Genomic DNA, 10,958 nt, shown 5'->3' with positions numbered 1-10,958 from the left:
GTGTGGAGCTGTAAAGGAGTAGTGAAGTCTGTGTGACTGTATACAGCCTCTGTCTAGAGGTGTGGAGCTGTAAAGGAGTAGTGAAGTCTGTGTGACTGTACTACAGCTCTGTTAGAGGTGTAGAGCTTTAAAGGAGTAGTGACGTCTGTGTGACTGTACTACAGCCCTACTGTCTAGAGGTGTGGAGCTGTAAAGGAGTAGTGAAGTCTGTGTGACTGTACTCACAGCCTCTGTCTAGAGTGTGGAGCTGTAAAGGGAGTAGTGACGTCTGTGTGACTGTACTACAGCCTCTGTCTAGAGGTGTGGAGCTGTAAAGGAGTAGTGAAGTCTGTGTGACTGTACTACAGCTCTGCCTAGAGGTGTGGAGCTGTAAAGGAGTAAGTGAATCTGTGTACTGTACTACAGCCTCTGTCTAGAGGTGTGGAGCTGTAAAGGAGTAGTGAAGTCTGTGTACTGTACTACAGCCCTGTCTAGAGGTGTGGAGCTGTAAAGGAGTAGTGAAGTCTGTGTGACTGTACTACAGCCTCTGTCTAGAGGTGTGGAGCTGTAAAGGAGTAGTGAAGTCTATGTGACTGTACTACAGCCCTCTGTCTAGAGGTGTGGAGTCTAACAGCTAGAATCCTTAGTTGTTACATCATTTTTTGGACTAATAAATAATGATATATACCATTGATTCTGAAGAATACAATGGGAAATGCCTCATGAGCCTAGTTGAACTGTCGTACCCCATCAGAACCCGAAAATATAAACTGTTTTACTCCAATGTTTGTAAACAACTTAAAAGTACAACACTGTAACCTCATACCATGGTTAAACTAATAATTGTGTCAAATCAAATGAAAAATCGATTAAGTTATATCATGGATGGTCAGTCCTGCATCTATAGCTCTGTTCTATGAATTTGAGAATGGTTACATGACTCCAGGTCCATACATACCAGAGGCAGAGGCGTGTTGTCTGCTCTGTTATTGTTTCAACTAACCGTTGTAGCTATGAAGCCCTGGTAACCGGTCAAAGCCTTGCTCTGACTGTAGTCGTGCATGCCCCCCCCCCCCCCCCCCCTACATTACCAAGGTTTGGAGCAAAACCCTGCACTGTCTCTTTAAAGATTAAACCAGTCTGTGTCAAGCGTCTGCATTGGTCGGCCCGGTTGTCAACCACAGCTGTTTACATCAGACGAGAGCGAGGTGGACTTTCCCAGGTTACAGCAGAGACCACTTCCGCAATTGGTGTCTGGGCAAATCGAAGGAGCCACTGAAGCAGAAAGGTAGCTAATACAACCCAACGATCTCTTTGTTCTTTGGTTACCATGAAATMTATTTAAAGCTGGCTAGCTACGTTATCAGGAAACACACTGGTTTTGATGCGTAGCAAATGGCTAGTTAACGTTAGTTAGTTATCTGTAAGATATATTCTGTCATGTTAGCTGATTGTCATGCAAATACTAGCTAACGGGTTAGCCAGGTTATCTTGTAGGAATACTTTGACAGATAGCTAGCTAACGATAATATTAATTAGCTATCGTTCAAGTAAGCATCATGTTAGCTTGCTAAACAGTCTGATGTCCTAATTGTTAGCTGACGGTTTTCCAGCATCCTAGCATAGCAACTGATGACTAACGTTAGCTAGCTTCATGGCTAGTCATTAACATTAGCTAAGCTAGTGTAACTGTCGGATGTCGCTACTAACTACTGAACCGCGAGAGATGTTGTTCTCGCTTGTCATCTAATCAGGGACCTTTATCTTTTCTGGACTGGGCACGTTAGTCGTCTCTTCTAATCAATAATGAACGAAGAAAGAAAGAGAGGCCGAAAAGACGCCAGAGTGAGTTGGATCATGATGTGATGTTGTCGTAACGTTAGGTTGATGTCATCACATCTCATGACAACATCCAGCTTCAATTGGTTTGAATGGTGAAGTTTTCCAAAAGAATGTCTTGTCTTTCATTTAATTATTATATTTTGCAGCGGATGTCAACTGCACTAGCAAGGGTCTTTTAAATCATCTGGTTTCTGTACAATGTCTTTGTTTCTCATCTGTCTGGTTGGAAGTTCAGTTTAAATATTGCATGGTCATTTTTCTAAGCGGCATTCTCCAGTGTGGCATTGTTACATCCTTGTGTTCAAGTCATTGAGTGATAACATCAGTGTGTGTATGTTACACATTCAAATGATTGTGTCTCGAAATAGCTTTTGCAGAAATTCCCTTTTGATGGTGGTGTTAAAGACTCTTTACTTTGTAAATGGTTTAGGGTGGGGAACCAACACAATGCTTGTTATATAACCAAACTTCTCCCCATGTATAAGGTTAGTACTTCTCCTTAGGCAATATGAGGTTAGTACTTCTCCTTAGGCAATATGAGGTTAGTACTTCTCCTTAGGCAATATAGTAATACTATCTCCTAGCATATAGTTATACTTCTCCTAGCAATATGATGTTATCTAGAGCAATTAGCGCTGTACTTCTTGGCAATATGGCTTATAACTTTCTCCTTAGGCAATATGAGGTGTAGTACGTTCTCCTGTAGGCAATATGAGTTATATTCTCCTTAGGCAATATGAGGTTAGTACTGTCTCCTTAGGCAATATGAGGTTAGTACTTCCTCCTTAGGCAATATGAGGTTTAGTACTTTCTCTTGCTATGAGTTAGATCTTGAATTCATATTCTCTGTATGAGGTTAGTACGTTCTCTTGTATGAGTTAGTACGTTCCTCCTTGGTATGAGGTTAGTACGTTTCTCTCGTATTTGAGGTTGTGTTCCTCTTGTATGAGGTTAGTACGTTTCCTCTCTGTATGAGGTTAGTACGTTCCTCTTGTATGAGGTAGTACGTTCTCTTGTATGAGTTAGTACGTTCCTCTTGTATAGTTGTACGTTCCTCTTGTATGAGGTTAGTACGTTTCCTCTTGTATGAGGTTAGTACGTTTCCTCTTGTATGAGGTTAGTACGTTTCCTCTTGTATGAGGTTAGTTTCTCTTGTATGAGGTTAGTAGTTCTTGTAGTTTCCTCTTGTATGAGGTTAGTACGTTCTCTGTATGAGGTTAGTACGTTTCCTCTGTATGAGGTTAGTACGTTTCCTCTTGTTGTATGAGGTTAGTACGTTTCCTCTGTATGTGTGTTTTGTAACGTTCCTCTTGTATGAGGTGTATTACGTTTCTCTTGTATGAGGTTATACGTTCCTCTTGTATGTGGTTAGTACGTTTCCTCTTGTATGAGGTTAGTACGTTCCTGTATGAGGTTAGTACGTGTCTCTTGTATGAGGTTAGTACGTCCTCTTGTATGAGGTTATACGTTTCCTCTTGTATGAGGGTTTCATAGTTTCGCTTTTATGGTAGTTACGTTCCTCTTTGATGAGGTTAGTACGTGTCCTCTTGTATGAGGTTAGTACCGTGCTCCTCTTTATGATGTAGTACGGGTCTCTTGTATGAGGTTAGTACGTGTCCTACTTGTATGAGGTTAGTACGTGTCCTCTTGTATGTGGTATGCATTTTGTTATGGTAGGCTAAACATCTCAATGTCTATTAGTTTCCCCATTAGCCTTGTGTGATATAGCTATTGACTTAGCCTGGTCCCAGATCAGTTAGTCAACTCCTTGTCACTCATTGCCATTCCAAGGAGTTGATGTGATAGCAAAAACAGATCTAGGATCTGGCTACTGAAGTCTAGGTTCCTCCCATGACAAACGGTAAACATGACATGAGCCTATTTCCCCATACTGTCACAAAAGTTACTGAGTCAAAACACATTCCCTAACTGAAACCTCCCACACATCTCTGCCCCTCTTTTTTCTATTGGTTCTTTCCTATTGACGTTTCTGTTCTGTTGTTCCTCCAGTTCCCAGCACCATGCCTGGTAAGTGAKTCAGTGGCGATGGAAGGAAAAGGGCCCTATCGTATCTATGACCCAGGCGGGGGCGAGGCTAAGGCCAGAGAGGCCAGAGAGGAGGGCAGCAGCGGTGGAGGGGGAAGCTACAGACTACTACTGGAAGAGAACAGCGTGCTCAGAGAGAGGATGAAGGGACTCAAGAGCTTAGGTCTGTACCTGCTTTTGTGATATATACTACCTCTCTGGTCTAGATCACCAGCTCTTAATTATGATCCTAATCTCTAGTGGACAGAATGTAATCTGGCATTTGACCACATTACGTAAGATTTTAGTTCGGGGGATTTCAAATGACTCCATGTAAGACTACAGCTCTTTAAACAACACCCCCCCCTCATATATCTCTATTAGTGTAGGTACTTGTGACGTTGTACCAATGCCACTGTACAGTACAGCAGTAGACCTGGGTTAACTACATGTGATCTGACAGATCTCAAGACCAAACCCCACACAACCAGGACCTCAACCCTCATCACACTCATCTGTCTAGATTAGTGTTGTGACCTATACGTTCTAGCTACAAATTCCATTCTCATAGCCTTGAAGGAACAATGTGGTTAGACCTGATTCCATTCTTGTGTTATGTGCTGTAATGTTAGCAGGGAGTTTCTCTGTAGTGACTTGGGACTAGTGAGTGTTGGCGTAGTCCATTCTTTGGTTATGTGCTGTTTCTCTGTAATGAGTAATGTTCTCAGGGTCTGCATGATTTAGTTGTTAGTCATCAGAAGCACTAGCTACTGTCTATCCGTCATGTATTATAGGTCATGTAGACTGTGAATAACATATTCAGCTATATGCCACAACCCATAATGACAACAAGTAGGGACTAGGCCTACTTCAACAATCAAGAGTTTCTAGCTGTCTCTGGGTGTAGGAGTGTGTAGCTGTTGTTACCTGCTGTAAATACGGTTGTTGTTACTGATGGTTGTCTGTTCTCTGGTGTGTAGGAGCTGTTTGTTACTGCTGGTAAATACGTTGTTGTTACTGATGGTTTGTCTGTCTGGTGTGTAGGAGTGTTGCGTACGCGAACATTTGTAACTAGGTGTTTGTTGTTTTAAGCTTGTTACTAGCTCGATAAATCACGTTCGTTCTGTTACTGTATGGTTGTCTGTCTGTCTGGTGTGTCAGGACGCTGTTTGTTATACTGTAAATACGGGTGTTGTTACTGAGGTCGTGTCTCGGTGTGTAGGAGCTGGTTGTTACTGCTAGTAATATTACGGTTGTTGTTACTGATGGTTGTCACTGTTCTGTAGCTGCTGGAGGAGCTGTTTGTTACTGCTGTAAATACGGTGGTTGTTACTGATGGTTTGGCGTCTGGTGTGTAGGAGCTGTTTGTTTACTCTGTAAATAACGTTGTTGTTACTGATGGTTTGTTCGTCTGGTGTGTAGAGCTGTTTGTTACTACTGTAAATACGTTGTTATATGATGGTCTGTCTGGGTAGGAGACCTGCTTGGAGGAGTCTCAGTGGGCAGGCTTCTAAGTGCGTCAGCGTGTAGAAAAGCTGGTCAGAGACAACGAGGCCCTGAAAGCTCTTCTGACCTCCAGCTGTCGCTACCAAGTCTGTGATGGGAGGACCTGTTCAGACTGAGACACAAGGTATGCCTCATCAGAGATGGGTTTTCCTACCGTGATTATTTCATGATGTTACAGCAGTATGTTATCATCAATGGCCCAGTACAGCAGCTGTTTGGAAAAAAGGCCAGCTGTTTGAAAAAAGGCCAGCTGTTTGAAAAAAGGCCAGCTGTTTGAAAAAAGGCCAGCTGTTTGAAAAAAGGCCAGCTGAAATTTCAGCCTGTTTTAGTTGGATGGAGTTTTGGCCTTCCATGGTGACATCACTATGCAGTAAATTTGTTAATAGACCAATAAGAAAGAGATCCAAATCTCTCTGCCAATTACATATGTTTAGTTTCCCCTCCCCACTCAGACCACTCACAGACAATCCTAGCAAAATTCTTACTTGAGAAATTGCTTTTTGCTAAGAATCAATTTTTGTTTCTTTTTGACCAAATGATTTAATATTGAGGTAAACACGTCTGCATTGGGGCCTGTAACAGCAAGCTTTTCCTGAGGTTTCTATAGGTGGTTGCTAACACTATATAATGACCCTATAACGGTAGGTATCCTAGTGGTTAGAGCGTTGGGCCAGTAACCGAAAGGTTGCTAGATCGAATCCCCGAGCTGACAAGGTAAAAATGCTCCTGAACAAGGCAGTTAACCCACTGTTCCCCAGTAGGCTGTCATTGTAAATAAGAATTTGTTCTTAACTGACTTGCCTAGTCAAATAAAGGTTAAATAAAAACAGTGGTGTGACTATGTAACGACCCTGTAGCAGCGGTGTGACTATGTAACGGCCCTGTAGCAGTGGTGTGACTATGTAACGACCCTGTAGCAGTGGTGTGACTATGTAACGGCCCTGTAGCAGCGGTGTGACTATGTAACGGCCCTGTAGCAGCGGTGTGACTATGTAACAGTGGTGTGACGCTATAACGACCCTATAACGGTGACTCCTGACTGTTTCAGGTCAGGGGAAGCTTCACCGCCAGCCCAGTATGGACCAGAGAGAGAGTCAGCCGTGTCTCTCAACGGGGAAGGCCCTAAATCATGAACAGCCCAGCGTAAGTAAACAGATTTTACTTTATAGCTATAGAGTACTTCATATTTTCTAGATATTATTGATCAGGCTGAGCAGCCCATTAAGTACAGTCTCATTAGCCTACATCTGAGACATAACGTTTACATGTCAGGTGGTGCTTTTACGTCTGTCCCAACTGGTTTCTGGCTTTTAGCAAAGGCTAACTGAAAGGAGCAATAGTCTCTGGTTCTCTCTTTGAGTCCTGTTGTCTTGTCAGTCTTCAGCACCGTTGTACAACGGCTGTGCAGGTGTTTTATGTTGTACAGAGAGGGAGGGAGGGAGCTCCCGTCTCACTTTGTTCATGGTGCCAGCCGGACTTGTTTTCTTTGCGAGCAACTTGTTTGCCCAATGACAGTGAAGTTAAGAAATTGTCCGTGGTGCCAACCTAAGCTTCCACAAAGCCTCATCACTACATTCTCTGCCACTGCATCACCTGTGGCCTGATATGGATATTGTCCTAGATATTGAAAGCTGTTCAGCATGTACAATTACACACACACTCTCACTTTGTAGCGTACTCCCAGTAGTCCAGAGTCGACTGATAAGACGGCTGGGATTCGGTGGACTGATATAGGGTACATACCATTTTAGAGATTTAACAATGGCTAGCAGTGTTCTAAATACACAATTAATGATTATATAATTAGGCATGTTAACCCCTTGCTCATCAACTCACCCATTCTCATCATCATACTACATTAGTTTCATCTGTTATATGTGTAAAATTAGTTTAGGTTCAGTTTCAAAGCAATTATCGGGGTGATTATCAACTGGGCACTGCACTATCAACTGTCGGGAGAAGTAGCAGAGCAGGCCCTATTTACTGTCGGGAGAAGTAGCAGAGCAGGCCCTATTTACTGTCGGGAGAAGTAGCAGAGCAGGCCCCTTTTACTGTCGGGAAGAGCTATAGGCAAGGCCCTATTTACTTTGGGGAGTAGTAGAGCAGGCCCATGTTTACTGTTGGAGAGCTAGTAAGAGCAGCCCTATTTACTGTCGGGAGCAGTAGTAGAGCAGGCCCTATTTACTGTCGGGAGAGTCTTAGAGCAGGCCTATTTACTGTGGGAGAGTAGTAGAGCAGGCCCTATTTACTGTCGGTAGAGTAGTAGAGCAGGCCCTATTTACTGTCGGTAGAAGTAGGAGAGCAGCCTATTTACTGTCGGGAGAAAGTAGGCGGAGCAGGCCCTATTTACTGTGGGAGAAGTAGCGAGCAGGCCCTATTACTGTTGGGAAGAAGTAGTCAGAGCAGGCCCTATTTACTGTGGGAGAAAGTAGCAGAGCAGGCCCTAATTTACTGTCGGGAGAAGTAAGCAGAGCAGGCCCTATTTACTGTCGGGAGCAGTAGCAGAGCAGGCCCTATTTACTGTCGGAGAAGTAGCAGAGCAGGCCCTATTTACTGTCGGGAGAAGTAGCAGAGCAGGCCCTATTTACTGTCGGGAGAGCAGTAGCCGAGCAAGGCCCTATTTACTGTCGGAGAGTAGCAGAGGCAGGCCTATTTATGTCGGAGAAGTAGCAGAGAGAGGCCCTATTTACTGTCGGGAGAAGTAGCACAGAGCAGCCCTATTTACTGTCGGAGAGAGTAGTAGAGCAGGCCCTATTTACTGTCGGGAAAGAAGTTAAAACGCAGAAAGCAGGCCCTATTTACTGTCGGAGAAGTAGCGGAGCAGGCCCTATTTACTGTTGGGAGAAGTAGCAAGAGCAGGCTCCTATTTACTGTTGGGAGAAGTAGCAGAGCAGGCCCTATTTTACTGTCGGGAGAAGTAAGCAGAGCAGGCCTATTTACTGTCGGGAGAAGTAGCAGAGGCAGGCCCTATTTACTGTCGGGAGAAGTAGCAGGCAGTCAGGCCATATTTACTGTCGGGAGAAGTAGCAGAGCAGGCCGCTATTTACTGTCGGGAGAAGTAGCATGAGGCAGGCCTATTTACTGTCGGGAGAAGTAGCAGAGCAGGCCCTATTTACTGTCGGGAGAAGTAGCAGAGCAGGCCCTATTTACTGTCGGGAGAAGTAGGGGCAACTGGGGAAAACCATAACAAATTACATGCCCTCCTGTAACTGCTTATATCTCTAGTTTTGTTTGTGATATTACGATTCTAACACCGACAGTGTTATAGACTTATTTAGAAAAAATCAAGAACGGAGAGGGGCATGACTTACAAAATGGCAGAGACATAAATCAAATTCATGAGCAGTCAAAATTACTACTTTATCTGTTCTAGTGTTAAAGGGTTAGTTGGGGGTTTGGCCATGAAGCCCTTTTTCTACTTCCCCGGAGTCAGGTGAACTCGTGGATAACATTTTTATGTCTCTACGTGTAGTTTGAAGGAAGTTTCTAACTAGCGTTAGCGCAGCATGCTAGCTGTTCTCATAGACTTCCAGTGTCATTGCGCTAATGCTAGTTAGCATTGGCTCGCCAAACTACCTCTAACTTCCTTCTTACTGGACGCATAGACATAAAAATGCCATCCAGAAGTTCAGTCTGGATCTATTTTCAGTTTGTCATTGTCCTGTTTGGTGCTTCTAGGAAGGTCTGTCAGAGTTCGAGGTGGTGAATATGGAGAAGACCGCCGATACCCAGACGGTAAGTACCAATTTTCACACGGGGCTAGCTCACAATAACGGGGCTCAAATGGGATGTTTGGAAATGATCCAGGTTCTTTATGTAATAGATTCAGTTTAATCCATAAAGGTGTGTGTGTAGCCTACATTCAGAACCAGTCAATGCATCTGTTTGTGTCTAGAAGGATCACATTCAGCAAGATTGTAATATGTGTATATTCAGTGCCTTCGGTTACAGCCTTATTCTAAAATAGATTAATTAAATAAAAATCCTCATCAATCTACACACAATACCCCATAACGACAAAGTAAAAACTGGATTTTAGACATTTTTGCAAATTTGTAAAAAATAAAAAAACAGAAATACCTTATTTAAATAGGTATTCAGACCCTTTGCCATGAGACTCAAAATTGAGCTCAGTTTCATCCTGTTCCCATTGATCATCCTTGAGATGTTTCTACAACTTGATTGGAGTACACCTGTGGTAAATTCAATTAATTGGGCATGATTTGGAAAAGCACATCTCTGCAGCACTCCACCAATCAGGCCTTTGTGGTAGAGTGGCCGGACTGAAGCCACTCCTCAGAGAAACAAGATTCTCTTGTCTGAAAAGCTCCTTGATGAAAACCTGCTCTGGACCTTAGACTGGGGGCGAAGGTTCGTCTTCCAACAGGACAACGACCCTAAGCACACAGCCAAGACAACACAGGAGTGGCTTCTGGACAAGTCTCTGAATGTCCTTGAGTGGCCCAGGCAGAGCCCAGACTTGAACCTGATCGAACATCACTGGAGAGACCTGAAAATAGCTGTGCAGCGACGCTCCCCATCCAACCGGACAGAGCTTGAGAGAATCTGTAGAGAAGAATGGGAGAATCTCCCCAAATATAGGTGTGCCGAGCTTGTAGCGTCATACTCAAGAAGACTCGAGGCTGTAATTGCTGCCAAAGGTGCTTCAACAAAGTACTGAGAAAAGAGTCTGAATACTTATGTAAATGTGATATTTCAGTTTAATTGCTTTATAAATTTGCAAACATTTCTACAATCCTGTTTTTGCTTTGTCATTATGGGATATTGTGTGTAGATTGAGGAATAAGGCTGTAACAAAATGTGGAAAAACCCAAGGGGTCTGAGTACTTTCCAAATGCACTGTATATATGTGTGTCATAACTTCTAGTCAACGCAGTTAAAACATTGAACATGTCATACCTGGTGATGAATCTAAGAGCTTGAAAGCAGCTCCTCAAGTTTCATTTCCTTAGCTTTCTGTTCTCTCTGGTCATTTCTCCCATATCAGGAGCTTCTCTTCTCTCTCTTTTTCTTGTGAGTCAACCGCTAACTAACTCAATACTGTGAGCTCAACATGAGTCAGCACAGGGAATGTCCACGATTATTACTGACCACACACACACACACACACACACACACACACACACACACACCTGCTGTTAGGGAATGCTTGACAGGGAAGAATATGTCACAGGATATTCCGGACAGATATGGTATAGAGTCACATGACATATGACCGTCACTGATATATGCCTCATCACCCAAAGGATAGGAAAACTATTTCTTCAAGGCTATACACTGAGCTTTTCTTATTTTATTTATTTGTATTTTACCCCCCCATTCTCCCAAATTGTTCAATCTTGTCTCATCGCTGCAACTCCCCAACGGGCTCGGGAGAGGCGAAGGTGGAGTCCATACGTCCTTCGAAACATGACCCGCCTAACCGTGCTCCTTAACACCCGCCAGCTTAACCCGGAAGCCAGCCGCACCAATGTGTCGGAGGAAACACCGTTCACCTGGCAGCTGGGGTCAGCCCGCAGGCACCCGGCCCGCCACAAGGAGTCGCTAGAGTGTGATGAGCCAAGTAAAGCCCCACTGGCCAAACC

The 10,958-nt window shown here is 43.7% G+C and overlaps 1 protein-coding gene across 6 annotated transcripts in view; it reads left to right on the top strand.

Moving 5' to 3' along the window:
- Positions 1–5,321: 5,321 nt before the first annotated feature.
- The window catches only part of tnip1 (TNFAIP3 interacting protein 1), a 42,156-nt gene continuing 36,519 nt past the window's right edge, over positions 5,322–10,958 (top strand). For all 6 annotated transcript variants that reach the window (XM_023990472.2, XM_070444303.1, XM_023990474.2 and 3 more), the window contains exons 1-3: positions 5,322–5,476; positions 6,401–6,495; positions 9,031–9,087. In XM_023990472.2, the coding sequence (XP_023846240.1) occupies positions 5,446–5,476; positions 6,401–6,495; positions 9,031–9,087 (183 nt within the window). In that variant the 5' untranslated portion in view covers positions 5,322–5,445. The remainder of the gene's footprint in view (positions 5,477–6,400; positions 6,496–9,030; positions 9,088–10,958) is intronic.

This window comes from Salvelinus sp. IW2-2015, linkage group LG6.2 (genome assembly GCF_002910315.2).
Source record: "Salvelinus sp. IW2-2015 linkage group LG6.2, ASM291031v2, whole genome shotgun sequence".
Lineage (NCBI taxonomy): Eukaryota > Metazoa > Chordata > Actinopteri > Salmoniformes > Salmonidae > Salvelinus > Salvelinus sp. IW2-2015.
Note: the sequence above shows the minus strand (reverse complement) of the source record. Positions and strands in the feature narration are given on the sequence as shown.